The sequence below is a fragment of the Megalobrama amblycephala genome, linkage group LG1 (assembly GCF_018812025.1).
Source record: "Megalobrama amblycephala isolate DHTTF-2021 linkage group LG1, ASM1881202v1, whole genome shotgun sequence".
Lineage (NCBI taxonomy): Eukaryota > Metazoa > Chordata > Actinopteri > Cypriniformes > Xenocyprididae > Megalobrama > Megalobrama amblycephala.
In genome coordinates, this window is record NC_063044.1 from 47,297,726 (window position 1) to 47,325,141 (window position 27,416).

The 27,416-nt window shown below is 37.1% G+C and overlaps 1 protein-coding gene across 2 annotated transcripts in view; it reads right to left on the bottom strand.

Moving 5' to 3' along the window:
• The window catches only part of arhgap23a (Rho GTPase activating protein 23a), an 80,455-nt gene extending 60,815 nt beyond the window's left edge, over positions 1 to 19,640 (bottom strand). The window contains exon 1 of one of the 2 annotated variants that reach the window (XM_048197012.1): positions 19,214 to 19,640. In XM_048197012.1, the coding sequence (XP_048052969.1) occupies positions 19,214 to 19,222 (9 nt within the window). In that variant the 5' untranslated portion in view covers positions 19,223 to 19,640. Of the gene's footprint in view, positions 1 to 6,457; positions 6,589 to 19,213 lie in introns of those variants that run through there. The other variant, XM_048196993.1, reaches the window with a different exon arrangement.
• Between the last annotated feature and the right edge of the window lie 7,776 nt (positions 19,641 to 27,416).

A 27,416-nucleotide genomic window follows, 5' to 3' on the forward strand; every position in this document is an offset into this window, starting at 1 on the left:
AAAAAAAAAACATGCTCATGATGAGTCCATCAGTCACATGAGCTGCTGGTAGAGATGGGTGGACAGGGTCACTGGGTCACTGTCACGGTTATTCCCATCAAACACAGGTCACTGAAGTGACTGCAGGCTACTGAGACAGTCAAATGACTAACAAGAGCACTTTTGTAATGGTTCGTCAGGTTCACATTAGGTTATAGAGACAGACACAGAGAGAAAAGGAGAGCGCAAGAGAGAGAGAGAGAGAGATCAATAAGCAGCCATTATGTGAGTGCTGTCATCCACTGGGAGCAGCGGTGGAGGTCGACGCCCATCTGGGGCTCAGCATTCAACATCTAAAGCCTACAGCAATCATTCTTCAAATACAGTCCCAACAATACTGCAGTGAATAGCAGCATACTGCTCACACATGTTTTACACTGTGCCCCTGCATTTCAATACGATGAGTAAGCGATATGTGAAGGGTGGAGCGTTACTGAAGAAGCTTCATAACTGTAGCTCATTGCTGTTTTAACGTATGTGTCACAGGAAGACACTACTGTGCTACTGACGAGCAGAACTGTTCGATTAGTTCTCGCCATCACTGTTATTCTCTTCTGCTGTTTCTGTAAATCACCGGTGGAGGGTGTGTGTCATCTCGCTCCACCCAGACCACCCTTTCTCAGAAAGGAAGTCTTTCTAAATTTGGGTTTGTATCGTCATGGATCAGTGTGCATCAATTCCTGATTCACCACACTATTTCCTGAACTCACAGAAGCATTAAACTGGCATGAGATGAGAGAGGATCTAAAACACACTCCCAACTGTGTAAATCTGACCAATCAAAATCCTGTATCACTCTTAATGAACTTCCTTTAGAAAGGATTTGAGTATCTTTTAAATGATATCTTTCCATTCATCCATTTACACATTGTCTCTTTTTCCATCATCCATCCACCAGCAGTTTGTCAAACCTGATGATCATGTTCTCCGAGATGATCCTAAGAGTAAATGCAAGACTTGTACATTCTGCTGAATGTGAAACATTTCTCTTTTAATATTTTACATCATAACTAAAAAAAAGTCTTCTTACAGTTTTAAAACTGACTGTTTATTTCCAGGTTAATAGGGGGGAAATGCCACTGAATATTAGGAATATGATTATAGACATTAGAGCCCGTCCACATGGAGATGCGTTTAGATGTATATGTAAACATTTTATATCGTATCAGCGTTTCGTCCAGATGGATCCGGCGTTTTGGGAGCCTGAATCCGCTATTTTTTGAAACTGGGTCCCAGAGTGGATAAATCTGAAAACGACAACCTTGCGTTTTCGTGTGTACAGTCAATCTGATATTTTGTGAAACGATGATGCCAAATCCCATGTCTCGACCCTAGTCAGACTCCGTTACGTCACGTAACAGCAACAACAAACACAATAGCGGACTACATGCTTGTGTTCATGCTGCAGAAGCTACTGAGCCTATTACTACTAATTAAAGTTTTATTTCTAAGCTTTACTAAAGTTTGTATACAGCACGCAAGGTTTATGCGCATGCTCCTATTCTCCATTTTTAGTGTATCTCTGTAGCAGAATTACAGCGCCACATACTGATCTGGCATGTATACTACATCATTTTGAGTCGGTTTCAATGGTTTCATGTGTACGCTGATATTTCTTGAGACGAGAAAAAAAATCGGATAGGGAAAGCTTTGGCTTCGTGCAGATGCTACCCCACAAAATACTGGCCTATTCACTACCGAATCAGTATGTTTTTTTAAATGCTTTTATTCAGCAAGGACACATTCAATTAATCAATAGTAACAGTAAACATTTATAAGGTTAAGATTTCTGCTTCAAATAAATGATGTTGTTTTGAACTTTCTATTCATCAAAGAATCCTGACAAAAATGTATTATGGTTATCACAAAAAAATATTAACCAGACAACTGTTTTCAATATGGACAATAATAAAAAAATGGTTAGTATTATTGTTAGTATGATTTCTGAAGGATCATGTGACACTGAAGACTGAAGTAATGATGGTGAAAATTCAGCTTTGCATCACAGGAATAAATTACATTTTAGAGATTTTAAAATCTCAGAAGAGATTTTTAATCTCAGAAAGTTTTATCTGGTTAAATAAATGGGAAAGAAACAAGAACATTTTAAATTGTAATAATAACTGATTTAACTACTGATGAAATAAATGCAGCCTTGGTGAACATAAGAGACTTCTTTCAAAAAACATTTTAAAAACTCATAAACATTTGAATGGTAGTGTATGAAAAAGGCAGCTCAGGAGGCCCTTGTAATGATGTTTAAACTGTCTAAGTGCTAATGGACCTCTGCTTTCCAAACATACACTCTCTTCTCTCTTATAGACACCTAAACGTTGAGCTTGTAGTTTGGCACAAATTCTCTCTCTCTTTCTAACACGCACGCATAAAAGATCCCAGTACGGCTGTCGGGATACATAAGTGCTACCCAAACTTCTCATGTACAACGCTATACGATTCTTTCAGTGAGTCAGATCTTCTAGGCTGCATTCTTCTAATGAAATTTGAAATGAATAATCAATTTATTGTGTTTTTAAAGCAGTGGGGAATCACACAGTTGTGCAATGTGTCTTTGTATATAGATCATGCAATAATTAAATAATATAGATCATGCAAATTAAGTAATGCAAACTGACAGTTGTTTTGAATGTGTTTATTGAAGTGCATATGACTGACTGCTCTGATCTGATATTTGTGAGCACTAAATGCAGTCTGCTGATCTCTCTAAATGAAGTGAAGTGTGTTCTCATGTCCTCCTCTTTCCTTCCCCTCCTCTTTGCCTAACCGCTTTGTGATAATTGAATCAGGGTTCAATTAGGCATGACTGGGAGAGAGAGCAGCACATTCACTCTTTCTCACACACACACACTGGTACCACACCCTCTGAGCACAACACCACCAGACTATATTTATCAAGTGTATTTGGGTTTACTTGAGTCCATAATGAGAAAATAGCATCTTTTAATCTCTCTCCCTGAACTTTTCTTGTCCTCTGTCTAAATTTATCTCTCTCTATCCATCTAAATGTATCTCTCTCTCTCTCTCTCTCTCTCTCTCTCTCTCTGTGTGTGTGTGTTGGGGACAGGTTATTACTTGATTTTAATGTCACACTCTAAGATTATTATTCTACTAATGTCAATAACATTATAACTTTTACATTGTCACATAATGGATGCTGAACAAAATCATTAACCGGGCCAATAGGTCTGTTACCATACAGAATCCCCAAAAATTCACATGGACACTTAAGCCACAGTTAAAATGCATGAATGTCATGGCATTAGTTTTGAAATAGATGACAATTAAAAAGACAAAGGCAAGGCAAATGATAATTATTTTAAAAAAAGCAAAATGCTTCACAAAAAGAAGAAAAATATATATTGTTCAAAATCTGGACTATTTTTTGATTGTTAAACATTAATGAAAAATGTCCTCCTTATGCTGCCTTCGATTGCACATGGGAAGCTCGTACTTTTGAGTCGGACATTTGTTTTTACACAATCAAGTCAGAAACAAAGCAAAATAATTATATTGTGAGCAGTAAACCCAAAATAATTACTTTTGTATTCAAAATTACAAACAATATTAATTTCTATAATTTATTTATAGATGGTATCATGGCTAAATGTTTTCGTTCAAGCAAACCGTGAAAGTTGAGCGATTAACTTTATAGCATTCACTATAGACTTGCTTTCTGCTTTTTTTGTCTATTATATAGATCAGTGCTTTGACCATGTTTCAAATCAACATGACCCTACCAAACTAGCAATTCGAAAACTTGTGCATTATCCCATTCTGAGTTTCCCACTTTGAATGTCTATCATGTGCTAGAAATTCATAGTTACAATATTACCGAATATGATATGTGTGATTCTGCCGATTTTCAACCCGCTCTGTATTGTTACTATGTCAGTAATATGTACATGAACAATGTTTGTGTTGCCTGGACTGAGAAATTCACATTTATTTGTCAGCAAAAGTCTGCTGGAGGACACGTTTTGCTTTTGACAGCTCCAAGGCTTTCATGAAAACTACAGATTATTCTTCCGCATTTTTGAATCCCCGTTCATGGGCAGTCGGATCGACAGAACAGTTATGGATCGATTTATCACTGAAACCTGTATCCTATTTGTCTACTCTTTAACAGCATATGGTAAAAATGAAACAGCTTTCTTATCTGTATGCGACGCCGCTTTGCTTTAGTGGTTTGGGAGGAACTTTTTCCTCTCCGTTTGGCATAAGACACTGTTGTTTTGTAGTCATCCAGTTTGAAATGTTGACTACAAACATGGAGGTTTTTCAGATTTTCCATCACAGTGTTCTGTCCATATTTACAATCCTTTGCAGTCTTTAGCCACAAACCTACAACGCTCTGGATCCTTCACCGGAAACCAATAATAATTCTTGCGCCCAGGAACATTAGGCTACAAGTTGACATCGTTGTGACTAATAGTTTGCTAAGAAGTATTTCCTACTAAAGCAAGAAGGTATTTGACTCTGGTAAGTGTATTGTTGGAGTGGCCTTGGAATGCAACTTGCACAGTGCACTATTGGTTTTGAAGTTTTCCTACCTATTTGGGAAAAGGGAAGACAACAGCCTTTTTCCTTTGATTTCTCTAGTCAGGTAGAACCGATTTCTTTTTTTCGATTTTTCTTTTCTACTGCATAGGCAGTTGAGAAGCCCTTTTTGCCAACGGTGAAGCACCCCTTTAAAGGATTAGTCCACTTTCAAATAAAAATTTCCTGCTAATTTACTCACCCCCATGTCATCCAAGATGTTCATGTCTTTCTTTCTTCAGTCGAAAAGAAATTAAGGTTTTTGATGAAAACATTCCAGGATTATTAAGGTCTTATCTAGCGAAATGATCATTTTCGGAAAAATAAAAAGGTTTCCGCTTTCCGTATTCTTCAAAAAGCTTACGCCGTATGTCCTACGCCTTCCCTATTCTACTTACGGAAAAAAACTAAAAACTGGCGCCGCGTTCGTTCCGTAAGTTGAACACAAAAAAAAGGGAAGTTTGTACCACTTGTTTTGATATTTTGTTATTTAATGCAAAGGACATTCAGAAATGTTAAAGTAGTGTCTAAATACGTTTTGGTGCAAATCAAGATCTCTTTACTAATGCCACTGAGCTCTAAACCCATTTTGACTCACAAACACCAGCAGTGTGGTAATCTTTACTATGGTAGTCTTTAGAAAAGACACAGAACAGACATGCTGATTCAGCTCCATTGCTAATGATGCACAAAAACCATTTAGTCTTGATGACTGTATATGCATGCACATTTCTTTCTTTCCTCATTTCACATCAAAAGCATCTAATAAAAACCTCTGACTGTAAAACAAGAATTATGACATAGAAAAGATCTGAGACATACAGTAAAGCTATTGCCCCGGGTGATGCTGTAATGTGCTGATACACACCCACCCACAGACATGCTCAAATATACAGCGGTTTACAAATAAACCTCTTTACCACCTCGTAAATATAAACAGACATAGAGATGAAGGAGACAAAGAAATGTTGAGAAATAGACAATTCATTTCTTTCTTTCTTTTTTTTTTTTTTTTTAAAACTGTCAGTAGTCAAGTAGTCTATAATAAAAACCACAGGATATATTATGTGATGCTATGAGATAAATCAATAATCAGTTTAACCAATTTAATCAGTTTCCTTTATCAGATCTACAGATAAATGTATTTATATGGTCTTTAAGGAATAATTTATTTAAAAATTAAGTGATAATAATGAAATATACTGAACAACTTTCTATGTAACAGCCATTCATTCTCAAGAGAAAAATATAAAAAATGAAAACTTAAGATCTTAAAACAACTTTGAAAATACGTGTTAATAATAATTTATTACATTTAGGCTACTAATTAAAAAGAGATTCTTCATATTAAATCATGTATCAAAAAACACTCTAATTACGTTGATAATTTTCACTTACCACAAAAATAAAAACATTTTGAGATATAAACAACATTAACAGTCTGTACACATTATTTTTTTGTTAAATCACGTTCCGATATATAAGTCAACGACGTGTGAAGTGATTGACAGCTGAATCCAGAGTTAAAGCGGCGTAGTTGACAACAACTACGTGCGAGTGATGTTAAAGTACCACCATTTCAGTCGTTTATCTTGTTACATTCGTACTTAATAAACTTTTGTAAGGTAAAATGCTATTATTAACCCAAGCTGGCAGTGAAAAGGAGTTACTGTAGGAATAGCGGTCTCATCTGTTTGTACACACTGTATCCACGCTACTTAATCCTCTTAGGAAATCGTGCTCTCTGATGAACACGACACTGTTTAACACACAGAATGATGTTTAACTCGACTTTACACAAACATTTGCAGATCATCAGATGCTCAGCGCGTTTCGCTTTAGTGAGGAAAAGTCTTGCACTTACTTCGTTTTCTGGATACGGAGGTATTCCAACAAGGCAAAATGCAACTCCATTCATTGGACAGCTTAACTTGTTTTGTAGGGGGATTCGGGGGGTCGCGATTAAGATTACTGTGAAAGAAGTGTGCTATGAGCTATTTTTCTTAAACCGCAGCGTTCACCTATCCGGTTTTCTTCCGTCCGCTCGTCTCTTTCCCGTTGTTTGCCCGCAGTGCCCTCCCTTTTCCCTCGCCCGATGCAAATCCGTTCAGTTCTTCAACCGGCCTGTCCCACTACAGCACAAGGCGCTGGATGAATCTGCGTGTTGGGCTGAAACGAGTAGCGCGGAGCTCCCTCTGGCGCCGGCACGCGGACATTACAAAACGCGCCGCTTTGCGTTCGCGTTCGGAAACTATGACGTAGCTGGACGCGTGACGGGCGCCAGAGCGCGGTGCGTTCAAGGCCATGAAAACAAAGCCCTCTTTGTGCCCAGATAAAAAGATAGACGGGAACTAAAAGACATAACAGACAAAGGAAAGGTGAGTAAGTTGGAGTGTGTGTGGAGAGATACAACAGCTAAGACATCTCTGAAGAACAAAAATGACTGGGGAGTTAAAAATAACGACAGTGTGTGGTAAAGTTATGATAACAGCTGATAATGCAATAGTGTTAAATGATTAGACCTACATTTACCATGATGTTCATATTTAAATACATTTTGTATCATGATATCACCTTGATACTACCACTGTACCTTTTTGAAAGGTTACTATTTTCATACAACGATGTTCACATAAGGTATTTCAAAGATATTATCTTCTCAGGAGGGTGACCCCTATCCCTCTCCTCCCCCCTCAAATCAGATATTTGTCTGTACCATGGTACATGTCTTTGTTAGTGTATATTCTGAACTATGCTATGTTTAGTTAAAGGGTTAGTTCACCCAAAAATGAAAATTCTGTCATTAATTACTCACCCTCATGTCGTTCTACACCCGTAAGACCTTCGTTAATCTTCAGAACACAAATTAAGATATTTTTGATGAAATCCGATGGCTCCGTGAGGCCTCCATAGGGAGCAATTACATTTCCTCTTTCAAGATCCATAAAGGTACTAAAAACACATTTAAATCAGTTCATGTGAGAATAGTGGTTCAATATTAATATTATAAAGTGACAAGAATACTTTTTGTGCTCCAAAAAACAAAAAAATAAAACAAAATAATGACTTTTCAACAATATCTAGTGATGGCCAATTTCAAAACACTGCTTCAGAGCTTTACGAATCGAATCAGATGTTCGGAGCGCCAAAGTCACGTGATTTCAGCAGTTTAGCCGTTTGATACACGCTCCGAACCACTGATTCGAAACAAAAGATTCATAAAGCTCCAAAGCTTCATTAAGCAGTGTTTTGAAATCATCCATCACTAGATATTGTTGAAAAGTCGTTATTTTGGGGGGTTTTTTGGCGCACAAAAAGGATTCTCATTGTTTTATAATATTAAGATAGAATCACTTAACTCACATGAACTGATTCAAATATGTTTTTAGTACCTTTATGGATTTTGAGAGTTACAATGGCTTTGCTGTCAATAGAGGCCTCACTGAGACATCAGATTTCATCAAAAATATCTTAATTTGTGTTCTGAAGATGAGTCTTACGAGTGTAGAACGACATGAGGGTGAGTAATTACTGACAGAAATTTCAGTTTTGGGTGAGCTAACCCTTTAATCTTGTTAAATGACTTAACTAAAGAGAAGTCATGGTAAAAATAATTTTCCCTGAAAGAGTGACACAACATGAGACGTGCTGGGAGGGAAATGGGAGCTGGAGAGGTCAGCGGTTACAGATTGGGAAATATAGCAGATGCAAACTGCAGAATGTTATAATTAAACATACATACAGGCACTTCAGTCTAGAGCTCTGCAGGTCACGCTGTGGTCATGACAGATCAATCAATGAGATGCAGGCAAACAGACGAGCAAATGTAGTATTGATTTAAAGGTCACTGCTTTAGACCCATCGTTTTACCACAGAAAAATGCAATGCCAGATTTGGAGTCTTTTTTAAAAACAATGAATAAAAATAGCTCACAAAAGCTTCCATGTTTGTGTTTTTCGGTCTTGATTTCCTTGAAGAACTCAATCAGCTGACTTTCTTTGGTATGTTAGTTTGATTTGCGGGAAGACTTGGGTGTGAATTGACTGTCAAGTAAATATACAGTAGGAAGTCAGCTCAAGCTGGCTCATTGTTATTGGCCGACCGGAGGCACATTAACAAAGCTGCCTGGAGACATGGCAAACAGTGACCTCACTTCTTTACTCATTTAGATCAAGTTAAGAAACTCTGCAATGGAGTATGTTAGGTCACAGCAGGACAAAGACAGAAAAAAAACCTTCTTTTGTACAGTTTCTTGCTGATTAAATGGAACTGTGCTGAAGGTTCGGGAGCTCTGGAAAGCTGTAGACCATCAGCCAGCACCTTAAGTTTCTCATCCTTAGGGCACTGAGAAACACACTGCTGGTGCTGCATAAAACACAGAGAACATGGCACTCGGCCCTACCACTGACTCTTCACTGCTTCAGCCCATGTGGCTGTCATTAGAGATGTAGAAGAAACCGAGAGAGGCTTTTGCAATACTCTAAGCTTGTCTTGTGTGTTTCTTCAACACATAAATCAAACATAGCAGATGTTTCACTGATTTTGTGTGCAGGCAAGTTTTGAGGGCAGTAAAGGTGCTAATAAAGCCAAAAGTATAATGATGTATGATCATATAGTTCACCCAAATTAAAATTTTCTGTTCATTATCTGTTTTGGGGGTAATACATTACAAGTAACTTAAGTTATATTACTTTTATATTACTAGATTACTTTTTCAAGTAACTAATAAATTACTTTCATTACTTTTAATTTCACAACAAAATATCTGTTACTTTTTCAAATAAGTAACACAAGTTACTTTGTTTTCCCATGTATTGACTGACAGCTCGCGTTATGCGTGAGCATGATGGTTATTGTAGTTCTAGACCATGCATTTACTCATTTTACTTACACAAAAACCAATTCAGTATTCCTACACGTGAATAAAACAGTGAAATGCAATCTCGGAATATTGCACAAACCTGCAATAATTAAATTTATTAAATGAAACAAATATACTTTATGTATTTAATCTCACTTTATTAATGTCTTTGTTGCTGACGTTCGGTGATACTAACAAGCAAAAATGGCTTTAGATAAACATCACATTTGTTTTATTTATTTTTAAATATCGTTGAAGTAAGAGTGATCTAGAATGACAGCAAAGCTAAAAGGTTTGTTTGAGCTGCGCCCTTTACTGTACAGGCGTGAATTTGTATTTCCTTCAGCCTGAGGCTTATTCATTTTGATGTGAAAGGGCCTTAACATTTGCTAAAAAATATAACCTTTTTGTTGTTATAAAAACCAAACAAACAAACAGCCCAGCCCAGATGAGAAAATGTAACACAAATGTAACGTAACTCATTACTTTCCATTAAAAGTAACTAAGTAACACAATTAGTTACTTTTTTAGGGAGTACCGTAATATTGTAATGCATTACTTTTAAAAGTAACTTTCCCCAGCACTGGTCGTTATTTACTTTGGCAGAGATGAAAATGCTATTGTATGGATTTAGAAAATTGGGCATATATGCCACCAGAGTCAAATAGACTACCTTTATAATATTTTTATGCTGTTTTTCTCTCATTTTTGGAGCTTGTCATTGTATAGCAAGAGCATTTTAGTTTTTAAAAATATGAGCGCATGTTTGAGTAAATAAGTGAGTAAATTACGGAAGAGGATTAGGGCCAAGCAATAATAAAAAAATAAAACCATCTCGAGATTAAAGTTAAATTTCGAGAAAAAAGTCGTTAAATTTCGAGAAAAAAGTCGAAATAAAATGTTGAGAATAAATTTGTTAAATTACGAGAAAAAAGTCGTTAAATTTCAAGAAAAAAGTTGAGATAAAATGTTGAGAATAAACTCATTAAATTACAAGAAAAAACTCATTAGATTTCAAGAAAAAAGTCGAGATAAAATGTTGAGAATAAACTCATTAAATTATGAGAATAAAGTCATTAAATTACGAGAAAAAAGTCGTTAAATTATTAGAACAAATTTGTAATTTAATGACTTTATTCTCAACATTTTATCTCAACTTTTTTCTCGAAATTTAACAACATTTTTCTCATAATTTAATGAATTTGTTCTCGTAATTTAACGACTTTTTTCTCATAATTTAATGACTTTATTCTCAACATTTTTTCTCGACTTTTTTCTAGAAATTTAACGAGTTTTTTCTCGTAATTTAATGACTTTATTCTCAACATTTTATCTCAACCTTTTTCTCAAAATTTAATGACTTTTTTCTCATAATTTAATGACTTTATTCTCAACATTTTATCTTGACTTTTTTCTAGAAATTTAACTAGTTTTTTCTAGAAATTTAACAACTTTAATCTCGAGATGGTTTTATTTTTTTTATTATTGCTTGGCCCTAATCCTCTTCCATAGTAAATAATTGCAGAATTATCAGGTTTTTTTACTTAAAGCTTTAGTTCACCCAAAAATGAAAATTCTGTCATCATTTACTCACCTTTTTGTTGTTCTAAACCTGTATGGGTTTATTTCTTCTGTTGAACACAAAAGGAGATATTTTGAAGAATGCTGGTAACCAAACTGTTGAATACTATGAAAAAATACTATGGAAGTTAATGGCTACCGTCAAGTGTCTGGTTACCAACATACTCTTTAAAATATCTTCTTTAGTGTTCAACAGATGAAACTCATACAGGTTTGGAACAACATGAGGGTGATTAAATGATGACAGAATGTTAATTTTTGGTCTTTAATATAAGCTATACACCAAAAACGGTTTGGGTCAGTGTGATTTTTATTTTATTTTATCTATTTACAATTTTTAAAAAAATTACCAACCCCAAACGTTTGATCGGTATAGTGAATAAAAGGCAATCCATCTGTGTGAGTTGCACTGGTGAATTTGTTTCTAACTTTAATGTGTATGTGTCTGTGCTTAACTCTGAATACCCTCCAGCGCTCATTATCCTCTCTTACCACCAAATCAGATCAAATTATCCCAATAAGCCCTGCAAGCCACAAGATAAGAGGAGACGGAGCGATTGAGAGACTGTAGCTCTGCACCAAAACACAGCCACATGTAGGCTATTTCTCTCATTATTTCCATCCATTTTTTTCTGGCATCCTTTTGTCCTCTTTGGGGCTCAAAATGTTCATAAGACTATAAGGGGGAAAAAAACTGTTCTTATTATTTACTTTTTTCTTAAAGTTAGTATTTTGCATTGTACCAAAACATTTGTTAAATCAAGCATAACGTAGGACCACTGTTGCTCAGAATCCTTCCCATGTGCTTCTCTCATCATCATCATCATCCATGCAGCGCTCGTAATAAAGCCCAGCAGCTAGCTTGTAAAAAAAACACTTAGTACAATGTGTTTTTATGTAATGAGCTAATGTTATACTATAAATTCAAGCTGTGTGGGTCTTTCCCATTCTTTTAAGGAAATGTGCAGTGAGGTTCCTATAGTGAATCTGCTTTGTATTTTTCTAATTTAATACTTCTTTTATCAGCATAACAATTTGAGTTACTTGAATTTCTGAACGTTTCAGTATTTCCTTTAATGACAGCAGCACTCGAGCTGCATGAATCCACAGGTGTGACAAACCTGATGATCATGTTCTCCAGCATGATTTGAGATGATCCAAAGAGCATTGTGAGCTTCAATGGAAGAACATCCGACTATTTGTTCAGTCACATGATCATCAGTGTCACAGATTTAAAGGGTTAGTTCACCCAAAAATGAAAATTCAGTCATTAATTACTCACCCTCATGTAGTTCCACACCCGTAAGACCTTGTTCATTTTCAGAACACAAATTAAGATATTTTTCATAAAATCCTCCATTGACAGCAAGACAGTTAACACTCTCAATGCCCAGAAAGCTACTAAAGACGTATTTTAAACAGTTCATGTGACTGCAGTGGTTCAACCTTTATGTTATGAAGTGAATAACAAAAAACAAAATAGTAACTTTATTCAACAATATCTAGCGATGGGTGATTTCAAAACACTGCTTCATGAAGCTTGGAATCTTTTGCTTCAAATCTGTGGTTCGGAGTGCGTATCAAACTGCCAAAGTCATGTGATTTCTGTAAACGAGGCTTTGTTATGTCATAAGTGTTTTGAAATTTCAACGGTTCACCACTGGGGGCGTGACTTTGGCAGTTTGATTTTGTTTATTCCTCAGATTTTAAAATTATCAATTAAATCCAAGCTGGACTCAGATGGTTGATCCCCAGTGTATGTCTCTGGGCCAGAAGAAGGAAGGGGTCACAGGGTTCATGACCCCATGTTTTCTGTGGCTCCTACAACCTGTCGTAAATCTATGTTGTTCAATCTTCAATCATGAAGAGAGGCCATGCAGTGTTGTGCTTTGTTGTGGAAGACTGATAAATTTGGTCTGTTTTACAAATCACCAGACTTCAGAATGAAAGAAACATCATTCTAAATCAGTAAAAATTACTTACTCAACTCTGACTTAGAATAAAAACATAATTGTACAACTGTTGACTAATTGCTATCAATATTGAATGATTTTCACTGCCCTTAGAAAGCAGTCTTTATATATACAGTATTTATATATAGATATGCAGCAGAAACATCTGTGATACTCATATTATCCCTGGAGGAAAGAATAGAGTACTAAAAGGTAAAAATAACTGGAGTGAGAGGAAATGCTCTTAATGGAACTGTATTGTGTTACATGAACCACCATTTTCTCTATTTATGAGCTGTTATGAGGATACTGAGGCTGTTTTTGGTCACTGAGACCATCTCATGGTGCTTGTAAAGCGCTAACGTCCTGTTTCCTCATAATTAATGCGGCATAGCATGCATACCACTATTTCCTTTCTCCTTTACATCACTTCCTCCTGGCTAAAGGTGAGGACCCTTCTGTCTGACCCCTACATGTTCAAAAATGTTCACACATGCACAGACATATGAATACATACTGCAGTGTTTTTGAAAATTTCATGTACTGTTTCACCACAACAACAAAAAAAAAGGTTTCTAAATCAGTGTTAAAGTTCATTGTAAATTCAATGGGCTCCTTTGAGACGGCTTTAACATTTACAAAGAAATGTCTCTGCGTAATATCCTGTTTGATCCAACTGCCAATCAGAACGGCCCCAGGCATTGCTTTAAAACGAGCTGACTCTGTTAAACACATTACGATCTGGAAAGAGCATAATCTGTAAAACATATCTCTGAAGTACACCAGTTTCTTCAAAGCCAGACAGTCCATGATAAATTTAAGAGCAATATTTTTGCCCCATAACCTCCCTTATAATTTACTACAACTACAAAAACAACGTTTGCATTTTAAATCCATCCATAATGTTAGTTCGCTAATATGAGGCCGTTTTGTGCTGCCATGTGGAAACATGTACAGATTAAGCAGGGAAACATCTGCCTCGGTGAGCACAAACCCTCAGCCATCTGCCCACTAACTGCAGAGTGGGATGAATTTCCCTCCAAATATAATCCATAATCCATATAATCTAACCCATTATGATACCAAACCCTAAATATCACAATATGGCCACAAAAGGGATGAAATAAATGACAGAGGTAGAGTAAAAGAGGTGATGGATGTGAAAGGGTGGAGAAGAGAGAGCTAGAATGCACAAGATGAAGAAAACAAGAATGAGACAGAGAAGAACGATTGCAAGACGGCCTCCCGAGCTCTCTCGCTCTCGCCCATTTATGTAATTCAGGGCTTGTGGACAGTGATGAAGTAACGGTCATTAGCTCCAGCTGTAGCATCAATAACTACTCAGACTTCAGCAGAGAAAACAGGCCCATCCAGACAACACAAGCCCTTTTGTCCTGTTTTAGTATTGCGGTGAGCCTCCTGAAGAATGATGGCCTAAAGGTTGTCCCTCTAAGGACATTGCAAGAGCTTATTGGTTACTTTGAATGGAAACTCATTTTATTAAGTGTCTTCTATGTGGAGTATAAAATGCACAGTTGCTCTCTGACTGCTGATCTACAATGATTTACTGCTGATATTGCTGGAGTGTCTGCAGTTCTCTGTGATCTTTTCAATACACTGCAGTACAGCATCTCAGAGTTTCTGTGGACATTCCCTATAGACACATTAAAAATGGCTCTTAGACAGTTTGGTGAAAATGAATCTCATGTAAGCCAAAGCAGGGGGAGAAAAAAAGTATCTTGATGGAGATGTTTTTGTTTGCAAAAAAAGGTTGCATATGCAACCCATTTTACTTCCATAATGTGACAGGTTTCCTTTTTTTCCATTATTTTCCATTAATTTAGACAAGCTCCAAGAGTGCTCATAACAGCACTAAGACTGTTCACTGTTTGCATCACTTCGCTTGACTGTGTTTGTGCATAGGGATCTTTCTGTGACTTTTCTGCAGGTATGTAACATGAGGAAAAAAATGATGGTAGGACTTGATTTTATCCATTAAGAATTGATTTGATTGTGAAAAGTGTGCGTTCCATACCAGGACAGACCAGAGTAGCTAGCTGAGCGTGGTCTCTTTAGAAAAGATGGAGGAATTGAGCTGAAATGGGAAAATAAGAGGCCTTGTCACTTCAGTCATTTCAGATGTGGAGAAAAGTTATTTTGTTCCACATATCACTGCATACAAAATCAAATCTATCTGATTGAAAGCCAGTGTGTTATAACTAGTCTCACTTGTTACAGGAACATTACATCATCATGGAAGGATGGAGCACAGGAAGGATCTTTATGGAGCAACCTGAAAATCAGCATCACAATGGGGTTCAAACTTACACCTGCCTGGATCTTTTAAGTCGGCATGAAACGTAAGTTACAATAGTCTTTTTTTTTTCCTATTGTGACATATGAGTGAAACAGCTTCTCAAACAGGAAAAAATGTAGGGCGGGACTTAATTTTGTCCATCAGGGAATAGATTGTATCGTTGGATGGTTGTGGTTTGCTATTGCTGTGAGTAAGTTGTTTAATTTGATTAAAGATTATGAGGGCACATGAATTTAAATAATAATAATAATGTGCACAGATAAATTATTTAAATTATTAAATTATTTAAATTAATTCAAATTAGATTAAAGTAATAAGCCCCAATAACCGTTTTATAAAAGCAATACACCCCGTGAAGCCGTGGTTTACAGTGAATTTATAACATCTAAGGGGGTTTTAGGCAGTCCGTTCATGCCTAACAACGCCCCTTAACTGTTATAAATTCACTGTAAACCACGGCTTCACGGGGCGTATTGCTTTTATAAAACGGTTACCACACAATACAAATATTAAAGCAAAAAATATGTATCAATGCAACTTTCATGAAGTAAAACCATTAAAGGTCCCGTTCTTCGTGATCCCATGTTTCAAACTTTAGTTAGTGTGTAATGTTGTTGTTAGAATATAAATAAAATCTGTAAAATTTTAAAGCTCAAAGTTCAATGCCAAGCGAGATATTTTATTTAACAGAAGTCGCCTACATCGAACGGCCAGTTTGGACTACATCCCTCTACTTCCTTCTTTAATGACGTCACTAAAACAGTTTTTTGACTAACCTCCGCCCACAGGAATACACAAGAGTTGCATTTGTAGAGTGTGTTTGTCGCCATGTCGTCGAAACGCTGTTATTTTCATCCCGCAGTCCAATCACCGGGTCTGATTCCGGCTCAAATTGATAGGGTAAAATTAAAGACGTTTACAATAACACTGAGCGCGTGCATCTCTACATTATGGTAAGAGGCGTGACCTTTCCGGGCAAGATGCGCTAAGCTGCTGTCGAATCACAACACAGGAACCGCTGGCACAATCAGAACTCGTTACGTATTTCTGAAGGAGGGACTTCATAGAACAAGGAAGTCATCAGCCCGTTTTTATGACAGTGGAAACAGCGGTATACAGATAAGTAAATTATGTGAAAAATACTGTGTTTTTTTACACGCGAAACATGAACACATGTTATATTGCACACTATAAACACAATCAAAGCTTCAAAAAACCACGAAAAACGGGACCTTTAAAAGCCTTCCTTCCGCTGGAAAAAAATAGTCCCTGACCATGAACAGCAAAAGAAGTTACATTTATCACACCATTAGATGGCGGCATGGAGTCACTCAGTCACAAAGACTTTTATATTGAAACTTGTTGTGAACACGAAACAAGACGCAAATGACAAATGCTTTGACTAGCGCTGTCAGTGTCAGCAGGGCACGGGAAAACCCATTAAATGTTAAAAGGAGCGGACATTCAAACAGATTTTTTATAATGAACAGGACTGACCTGAAGGAAAATGCTAAATCTTGAATGCATGTAATACACTCGATCACTCTATTGAGAACAAACATATGTTTATGTTGCTAAGAGTAGTTGCTAAGACACTCAGTGGCGCAGCGATACATGTAATGCGTCAGCTGTATGTTTTCGGGAATTTTACAATGGCTTCGAACGCGGCTCAACCAATCAGAATCAAGGGCCGGAACTATCCGTTTTATAATTGTCAATTTTGATTCATGGTGACTTTAACCACTACACCCCGATCCCCTCGAGCGCAATGACATCATGTGCCAACTGTCTCTTTCTGCATTACAGTTGCAGCGGTTTTTTGGCTCGTGGACCTGTTTCATACACGCTATAATTAGATACCATACAGCATTTGACAATGTTAAAAAAAGAAGGAGCTGCAGACAGATTTAAAGGAAATATCAGGACGAACACAGTTTGCACTTGTGCTCACAGAGCCAGCTACTGTTACTACCTATAGTCATTCCATACCCCTGATCAATGAGACGACCTTCACACACACTCACTCTCACGCACACACACACACTTTCTGGACTGTATCATAGGGAAAATGTCAAGTATTTGAAGTGTTTAGCTGTTACCTTTCAGCCACTTGGTAGCCTTAAACGCCCCAGCACCAATTAGAGCAAAGATGTGTGTTACAGACTTTTTTGAAGTATTGATCTACTGCTGCACTCAGTCCATGGTGGTCTGTTGTTTGGCTAGCTAGTCATTTGCCTGCTGGCATTTTTCCATGACAACACATTTACACAAATTTGGAGGTTGGATCAGGTCCCTGTCCAGCACTGGCCTGTCTCTGCTCATAACAGCCTCTTAATAACACTGAGCCTCTGCCATCATTATACGAGTGGCCATCCAGATACTTCTGAATGTCAAACACTATAAAATCAATGGGGGAAATACAAATCTGAGATATTATACTAAACATCTGCACCACACATACAATATTAGCATTTAAATCAAACTAAGGGGCATGTTACAAACAAATATACATGTCATCAAACACATAAATCACTTTCTCACACTCAAAGAGCTCAAAATGCTGATGACTGATTCATTCACTCCACTGATACCTAGCTAATATTAGGTGTTGATTTTAAGTATAGTCTTAAAAGGAACATGCTGTTTTTCATGTCCTCATAATTATATTCACACACACATTTACTCATGCAGTGTAATATTTCTAGTGTTTCTTACACAACCGTCCTCTCCAGTGACATCACTACTATTGCATGGGGGTGACATCACCTGGTTGACGTTAGCCCCGTGCAAGATGTGGCTGAGGGCGTGCAGTGTTCCCCTCGGAATGTGTACATGAATAATTCATCACAGAAGAGCGGGAAAACAGCATGCGACTCGTTTAAAGAGAAGGAAAGATTGTTTAGGAAATATTTAGCTAAATGCCATTCAAACATAGCCCAATTACCATCAAAAAATACAATGTCATGGTGTCTCTCTTTCACACACTGCTGTCCCAAAGGAGCTAGACTATTGAGGGCGTGACATAATGTTCAGGCAGCAAATTTAGTCTAGGGAATCAGCATCCTTGTTTCTCTTTAGTGTCACTGCATGGCAAGCAACAGCTGCAAATAAATGCAACCACTTCTACACATTTTATTTATCAATTAATTAAGTATTTATGAACAAATAATAATAACTATATATATATATATATATATATTTGTTATTATTATTATTAACGATAGATAGATAGATAGATAGATAGATAGATAGATAGATAGATAGATAGATAGATAGATAGATAGATAGATAGATAGATAGATAGATAGATTACAATAGATTGATTGATTGATTACAATAGATCTCTAGAACAGGTCTATTCCATATATATATTTATATATATATAGTACTTTTTTGTTTATTTATAATTACAGAAATTTCTGTAGTCCTCTTTGTAATTTCCTTGTGGGTTTTAATCATGTTAGACTAAAGTAATAGATCTGGCCCCTAAACTTCAGCACAATTGTAACCCTGTAACACCTAAATACCTAAATCTGAAGTATGATTTACTTGTCTGGACTGGTATATGTGTGTTAGCGGTTACAGTGCATTGCTCTCATGCAAAGCAGAGTATAAGGTTCCTAATATCTGATTTTAAGCAGTAATACAGCAAATAAAATACACTAGGTTCAAATTAAATAGTGATTCTTACACCAACCCCCTTTAAATGTGACATGCTGTAGGATTTAGTCAGCATGACATCAGCGCCACAAAGACAAAATGATGATCAAAGAAAAAGCATAAGCCACACGGTAGTGTTAATGCTGCTAGAGATTGATGCAAGCATCCTGCTGTGCCGTTTGCTTTTGCCCGAAGCATCACCTGCATGAAATGGGAAACATGTTTGTTCTGCGTAATTGTACCGCTCACCTGCTCCATGCTTCAGCAATCCCTCTTCCGCCTCCTGTTCCCACTCATGGCACAGTATTCCGGCTTCCCAAAGCAATATTCCCACAGTAGCTTCCCTAATTAAGAATCCTTACAAAAATCCACAGACGTCCTTACATAGCCGGGAGGCTCCCTGAAGATGAGCCTCTGAGATACATTCCCTCTCCGACAGCCTGTTATCCAGTCAAATGCTCCGGAGTGTTCCTATTATCTGTGTCACTTTCTCTCTCTCTCGCTGTGTCTGTCTGGTTTTGCTGTGATTATTTGCTCCAGGCTCTGTGCTAAAGCAAAGGCACAGGGTCAGTGCTGCGTCTGTGATTTACTCCGGTATGGCGAAGGATAAGGGACTTCCTCTCACTCATTTGTTTGTTTCACACTCTTCACCTTGCCTTCATGCTTCCAACACAACCCTCCCTCTTTCTCCCCCCACTTCCCTCCTCTCCTTCCCTTCCCCCACTCATATAGATTCTGAGGGAAAGGAAGGGGGGTTGGTCATAGTAGTACCATGTGACTCCCAGCACTGAGCCGTGGTACCCAATCAACTGAAGCTTCTTCTGTTTCTACGGTGGGACCCCCTGATGCCCAGCCCGGCTCATGCCTGGGATAAAGCTTCTGTCACCATTGGCAACCGAAGAGCACAGTAGCCATAATGTGACTGTGACAGACAGAGTGTTCATGTGAGACTCTGCAGCAACATGCTGTGCTGAGAACATGCAGCTACATGCAGTTTGCGTATAAGAGAAATAGGGCTGCCTTAGCTGTGTGTATGTGTGCCTGTGAGTGTGTGACTTACAGTTTTACTGACCTCTGCAAGTCATGTTTTTCATACTGTTAGAGATGAAATATAGCAGGTTAGTTCTCACTGTCTGTTCAATTCAATTCACATTTATTTGTATAGCGCTTTTCACAATACATATCCTTTCAAAGCAGCTTTACAGGGAGTGCATGTCAACATTGCAATTTAGAGGGATCTGTTATCAGAGTTGACTGTGTCCAAATGATTAATTTCAGAAATGTACATATATAATCACGCAGTTAGCTAACAATGTAATAATTTAGGCCATTTAATTTACAGTCGCTGTTAGCAAATTAAGGTAGAAACAATGAGCTAATGGAAGTAATGAAAGGTGCCCTTGATTATGTTTTTAAAAGATGTAATATAAGTCTAAGGTGTCCCCTGAATGTGTCTGTGAAGTTTCAGCTCAAAATACCCCATAGATTTTTTTTAATAAATTTTTTTAACTGCCTATTTTGGGGCATCATTATAAACACGCTGATTTTATGCTGCGGCCCCTTTAAATCCCGTCGTCTCCGCCCACAGAGCTCGCGCTTGCCTTAAACAGTGCCTTAAAGTTTACACAGCTAATATAACCCTTAAAATGGATCTTTACAAAGTGTTCGTCATGCATGCGGCATGCATGCGTCGGATTATGTGAGTATTGTATACTGTTATATTGTTTACTTCTGATTTTGAATGAGTTTGATAGTGCTCCGTGGCTAACGGCTAATGCTACACTGTTGGAGAGATTTATAAAGAATGAAGTTGTGTTTATGAATTATACAGACTGCAAGTGTTTAAAAATGAAAATAGCGACGGCTCTCTTGTCTCCGTGAATACAGTAATAAACGATGGTAACTTTAACCACATTTAACAGTACATTAGCAACATGCTAACGAAACATTTAGAAAGACAGTTTACAAATATCACTAAAAATATCATGTTATCATGGATCATGTCAGTTATTATTGCTCCATATGCCATTTTTCACTATTGTTCTTGCTTGCTTACCTAGTCTGATGATTTGGTTGTGCACAGATCCAGACATTAATACTGGCTGCCCTTGTCTAATGCCTTTTATAATGTTGGAAACGTGGGCTGGCATATGCAAATATTGGGGGCGTACACCCCGACTGTTATGTAACAGTCGGTGTTATGTTGAGATTCACCTGTTCTTCAGAGGTCTTTTAAACAAATGAGATTTATATAAGAAGGAGGAAACAATGGAGTTTGAGACTCACTGCATGTCATTTCCATGTACTGAACTCTTGTTATTTGACTATGCCAAGATAAATTAAATTTTTCATTCGAGGGCACCTTGAATACATGTAAACAATAATTAGGATATATAGCAGTATTTTGAATGGTGCATATTGATCCAGAGTTTGCGTCCTCTGAGGTCCTCGCAGGAGTTGGCACCATCTCTTCAAAGGTGTTTGTCATCTGAAGTCTTCATAAGAGGCTGGATCCAAACTGAAGCTGGTGTCCCGATATAAAACAGAAAAGCAAATGGAGAATAATTTGCGTAGCTGCTGTTCATAACAAAAAGATAGTCATGTGCAATTGATATGAGATGCATTATGTTAATGCTTGATTAAAGAGATGCGTCTTTAATCTAGATTTAAACTGGGTGAGTGAGTCTGTGCCCTGAACATTATCAGGAAGGCTATTCCAGAGTTTAGGAGCCAACTGTGAAAATGGCCTCCCTCTTTTAGTGGACTTAGATATCCTAGGTACAACCAGAAGTCCAGAGTTTTGTGATCTTTAAAGCATGATGGATTGTAGGGCGATAGAAGATCTGGAAAACCTGTAAATATCGGAGTGATATTTGATCTGCAGAAATTAATAAAATCTTAAAAGGTCAACATATTTCTTCTCTAAAAAACAATGGTGTAAGATTTACTTTTACACTCTAAAATGGCTAGTAAGTGTAACGAGGCGGGACTCAAGATAGGATCCATCTGCAAGCTTTAATAAACAATGTTCGTAGTAAAACAGGCAATGGTCAAACAGTGGCAAACAGGTATGGCAGAGAGCAGGCAGAATTGTGGTCAGGATACAGGCAGAAGATCGGGGCAGGCAGATATCATTCACAGTCCAGGTAACAACAAACAGTCCAAAGGTATGCAGCAGAGAATCGTAAACGGATAACAGACAGGATCGATAATAGGCAGACAGAATCAGAACGCTCAGAATTGTACACAAGGATAAACAAGACTTCGCAATGATGAGAGTCCTTTATAGTCCGGTTAATGTGCTGCAGCTGGGTGTGGTGATTACTGATTAGTGTGGAGTGTGTGCAGGTGACTGGCAGGGAGGATTATGGGAATTGGAGTCCGGGAAGTGACTGGGAACGTGACTGTCACATTCACCGTCAGTTCGTGGACTCCATTTCCCATAATCCTCTCTTCCAGTCACATGCACACACTCCACACCAATCACCTGTCGCCACATACAGCTTAGCACATCATCTGGACTATAAAGGACTCACACATACACCACCTCATCGCAAAGTCTTGTTTACCTTGTGTGCAATTCTGAGCGTTAATATCCTGTCTGCCTATCTGTTGTTGATCTTGCCTGTTACCCGTTTACGATCCTCTGCTGCCTACCTCTGACCTGTGCTTTGTATACCGACCTGTGAGTGGTATCTGCCTGTCCTGATCATTGCCTGTATCCCGACCACGTCTCTGCCTGTCCTTTGCTGTTCCTGTTTGTTCCCGTGTGACCCTGCCTGTACGACCACGCTCACCTTTAATAAAAGCTTTGCACTTGGATCCCTGCCTGAGTCCAGCTTCATTACAGTGACAGTAAATTTAAAAAATAATTACAAAGAAATGACTAGTAACACATTGAATTAAACATGAAATTTTGAAGTAGAAGTACTGAAATAGTATTTTCTTGTAAAATGTAGGCTACTCCAAATCTTTTTACAACTTTGAAAAATCATTTTTTACTTCTTTAACAAAAAATGTTTGTTTCTAATTAAAGGGGTCCTTGTGTCGCGATTATGTTGTGTTAGTTTTATCATCAGGGACTTTTTAGTTTGCTTTCATTTTCTTTTGTTTTCCCACTCCTCATTATTAGTTCATATGTATCAGCTGTGTTCCATTAATCATCATTTGTTATATAAGTTGGTCCCTCACAGTCTTTTTAAGGACTACAACAAATGGCTGGTAGGGACTACAACAGGCTTCTTCCTGGGTTGGTGACATCACTAACCCTAAAATGTACATAAACCCTGCCCCCAGGAGCAAACAACAAAGGGGGTGAGGCCATGTTGGGCTGCTTTAGAGAAGAGGAAGAGTTGTTGTAGTAGAGAGTTGCTGCCATGTCGTCATTTTACACCAGACTGCTTCACAAACGAGGGTCAATTCAACGCTGGATTTGCACAAAAGATTAACATGACGGCACATGCTAGTCGATGAGTTGAATCAACTCCACTGCAACTACATAAATTTATCCACTAACCATTCAGAAATGTCCAGTTTCATTCTAAAAGTTGTAATTCTTCCTGAGTCTCTCCATCAGTGTCCGACTCCGGTTTGAATAATGTAAGGCTGAACACCGTTACTGACAATCGTTATTTTGGCTGTGTGAGATTCTCCAGCTTTGTTGTTGTTGAGCAACTGAAGCGTGAGCTGTTAAAGCTCTGCCCTCTTCTGTAAAGGGGGCCGGGAGCAGCAGCTCATTTGCATTTAAAGGGACACAGTGTTTTAAAGTGTTTTTGCTCACACCCATATAGGGGCAAATTTGACAAGCTATAATAAATGATCTGTGGGGTATTTTGAGCTGAAACTTCACAGACACATTCTGGGGACACCAGAGACTTACATTACATCTTGGGAAAGGGGCATTATAGGCCCCCTTTAAATAATATCATATGAGCAATAGTGCTGTTCTATCCTAATATTCTGAATAATATATACAAGAGACTCCAGGTAGCCACACATAAATATTCCGACCAACAGCATGACTTTGACTGTGATTGATTTAACAGTTCAATAAACAAAAAGTTATTAATACTGAGTTATTAAAACTTATATTTTAGACACACTATTGGCAGTTACTTTCTTTATTTTTGCCCCATCAATAAGTGAAACATTTCTAATAGTTGAGTGGGTTATTGAATCATTTATTCAACTGATTCATGCAAAACCACAAATTCATTTAGGAAAATGAACCCTACTACTTGCTTAAAAACGAAACTTCCATGCTAGGTCGCTGAGAACATTAGGAAAACATCCAAGGATGCATACAGTTAATCGGGGTATAAAGTGTATCAATTTATTTCACTTAAATGTCTAATGCCTAATATCTAATTAAATATAAATGTTGTAAAAAGTGAATAAGTGAAAAACACTGCTTATCTTCAAACAATGTGTTTCAAATGTGGAGAAATGTGGAAAATAGGTATTGTATACTACCGTTTAAAAGTTCCTGTATATATAGATACTTACTGGTATACAAACAGATAAAAGCATAACATGAGAAATTATTTGTTTCGGTTTGTATTTGTGAAGTATACTAAAAAGCAGTATACTTTGTCGTCCCAGGTGAAAAAAAAGTACACTTAAATGTGCTTTTAATATACTATCTCTGTATTTAAAAATGTATTTAGATACTACTTATAGTACATTTGAACCCATAGTGTACTACAAGTGGTAACTAAATACATTTTTAAAATACAGAGATAGTATATTAAAAGCACATTTTAGTCCATATTTCATGGTGTCTCAAAATAGCACAGTTGAGTACACTTAGATGTTCTTAAGAAGTACTAAAGAAGAATTTTTAGTATATTAAGTACAAAATTAGTGCGTGAAAATAGAGCACTTTAAGTACATTATAGAAGTGTACTTTTTTTCACCTGGGGTACCCTATACACTAGACTTCTATTGTTTGTATATAAATTATAATCAATGGAATCCTAATATAAAACCTTTAGCATTATTAGATTTTTTTAACTATTTATTTTACTTAAGAGCCTCATGAAATGTCCTCATATTTCATGTTTATGTCATAATACCAGTAATACCCATGTCATTATATAAATTTGTGTCCGCACGCACACAGACACACAGACACACACACACACACACACACACACACACACACACACACACACACACACACACACACACACACACACACACACACACACACAAAGTCACTTGTACAGACAGGAAAGGCTTGGAAGGCACAGGCCTGCTTGGTTAATCAGGAAAAAGACATCCTTGGTCATTTCCGTCTTCCTACATGGAGAAAATCCATGATTCACCTCACCACAACAGGAACTGAGCCAAGTCTGGCAGGCATTATCTGTCACACTTCCCCTCTGCCTTACTCATCTGTTGTCACTCCTTCCGTCGTCTTGCTTTTCTCTTCTTTTCTACAAATTCTCTCTTTCTCTCGCCTGATTTCTCTGTCTGTCCCCAGACACCTGCAGGAGGGACCCTTACAAAAATTAGCCATGGTTTTACTATGGTAAAACTGTAGTAATTATGACTGTAGTAACCATGGTTTTGATACCATGGTTCTAATATTGTACTTGAGTAAAACTGTGGTAATCATAACTATAGTAACCTTAGTTTTTGAAACCATAGTTAATTTTGTAGTTACTATGGTTTTACTGCATATTCTATAGTAAGACCATGGTTATTGAACATACGGTGTACTTAGTATTACAGTACAATAACTAACTAGGTACTAACCCTGAACCTACCCCTAAAACCTGACCTTACCTTATATTACCCAGTAATATATTACACATTACCTACACAAGTACATGTGTACACAAGTACACATTCTGTAAAATAGAGCGACCGGTTTTACTACAGCAATCATGGTTAAACCATGGTTATTGTAGTAAAACCATGGTTGGTTTTGTAGTTACAATATTTTTAATGCATGCAATGCTGCAAAGTGCAGATCACTTTAGCATAAAAAATCTACATATAGTGTGAGAGGAATGAAGTAAATCCCCTTTTCTGTGAAGAGGCAGTACAATATGTCATTTTTAAAGTGGTTGCTATCATAATTTTTGTTTGTAGATCTGATTTAGGTCACTCACATGCTCTCTTATTGTTTGCCCATACATGTTTACGCTCTTGGCTCCTACAACTCTAGATGCAGTTTAAATGTTTGTCCTCTAGATGGAAGTAGAGTGACTTATAGATGGATAGATAGAGCTGACAAAAAAAGCCTCAAATGTAATCAAATTATTTTTTTACTTAACTTCCTTCTCGCTATTGAAGGCAAGATTTAAAACCAAGATTTCTTCCTCATTCTTTCGTTTTAAGGACTTCCTTAACGAGAGTTGTTGTTAGAAGTGTTGTTGCACTATTTTCAAGTTACTTTGGAGCAATATGTGTTGTGAAAATTTGTGTGCAAATGATTATAAAATATCTGAATATATTCATGGATTGTCAGTGTAGTTGTTATGTCACTGCCCCTATAATAACCAAGTGCCATTTCACATAAAGTCAAGTGGAGTTGTGACTATATAAAGATTTTTACATATAGGTTAAAAATCTGTAACCCAACACAAAAAGCTAGTTTTGATGTATTTTGTGTACACACATTTGTGTGGGGGTGTTTGTGCTTGTGTGACTGTGTGTTTGTGTGTTGGGGTGGGGGGGTGTAGTCATTAACTTACCAACCAATATCAAAACATGTCTTGTTTCCAGACTTAAAACATTTACCTGAAAATACATATTATTCTACTTAGATTTTATGGTATTGGATAGATTTTATTGGATTTTATGTTATATATTTATATTGTCTCATTTTACTGTCCGATTTGTTTTCATTTTATTTACACCAGCAGTCGCTTTCAAGGAATTTTTAATGACGTCATTTCATGGAAACACTGCCCTGGCATGGCATTTATTTATCTCAAGAAGTTTTATGTTTCTTTAGTTGGTGTTATATAATTTATGAACATGTGTTTGACTGGACAAACAGGTGTTTACCTGCAAGTGTGTGTGCATTCAATTGTATATTTTAAAAACAAAAGGTTTACAAATTTATGAAATAAACCCACTTTAACACACTGAGGTTTGCAATCAAGAAGTGGATTTCCACAAGAGGTACTGAGAGAGAAACTTTCTTGTTGTGCTTTGTGATCTACAGTAATGTTGTCAGCTCTGTTTTCTGAAACATGAAGTCAAGATTTTTTCTTCAGATATAATTTCATGATGTGTCAAACTCAACAATGGCCAAGACATGGTTCACCTAAAAAATACTTTTGTCATCATTTGCTCACTCTCATATTACTCCAAAACTCCAGAGGAGTAAAGATGTACAGATACTATGTCAAAACATTTTAATCAATTAAATGTTTCAAGTACCTAGCCAAAAAGTATCCACAATTAATTGTATAAAAGTATTTAAAAGTAAAAAGTG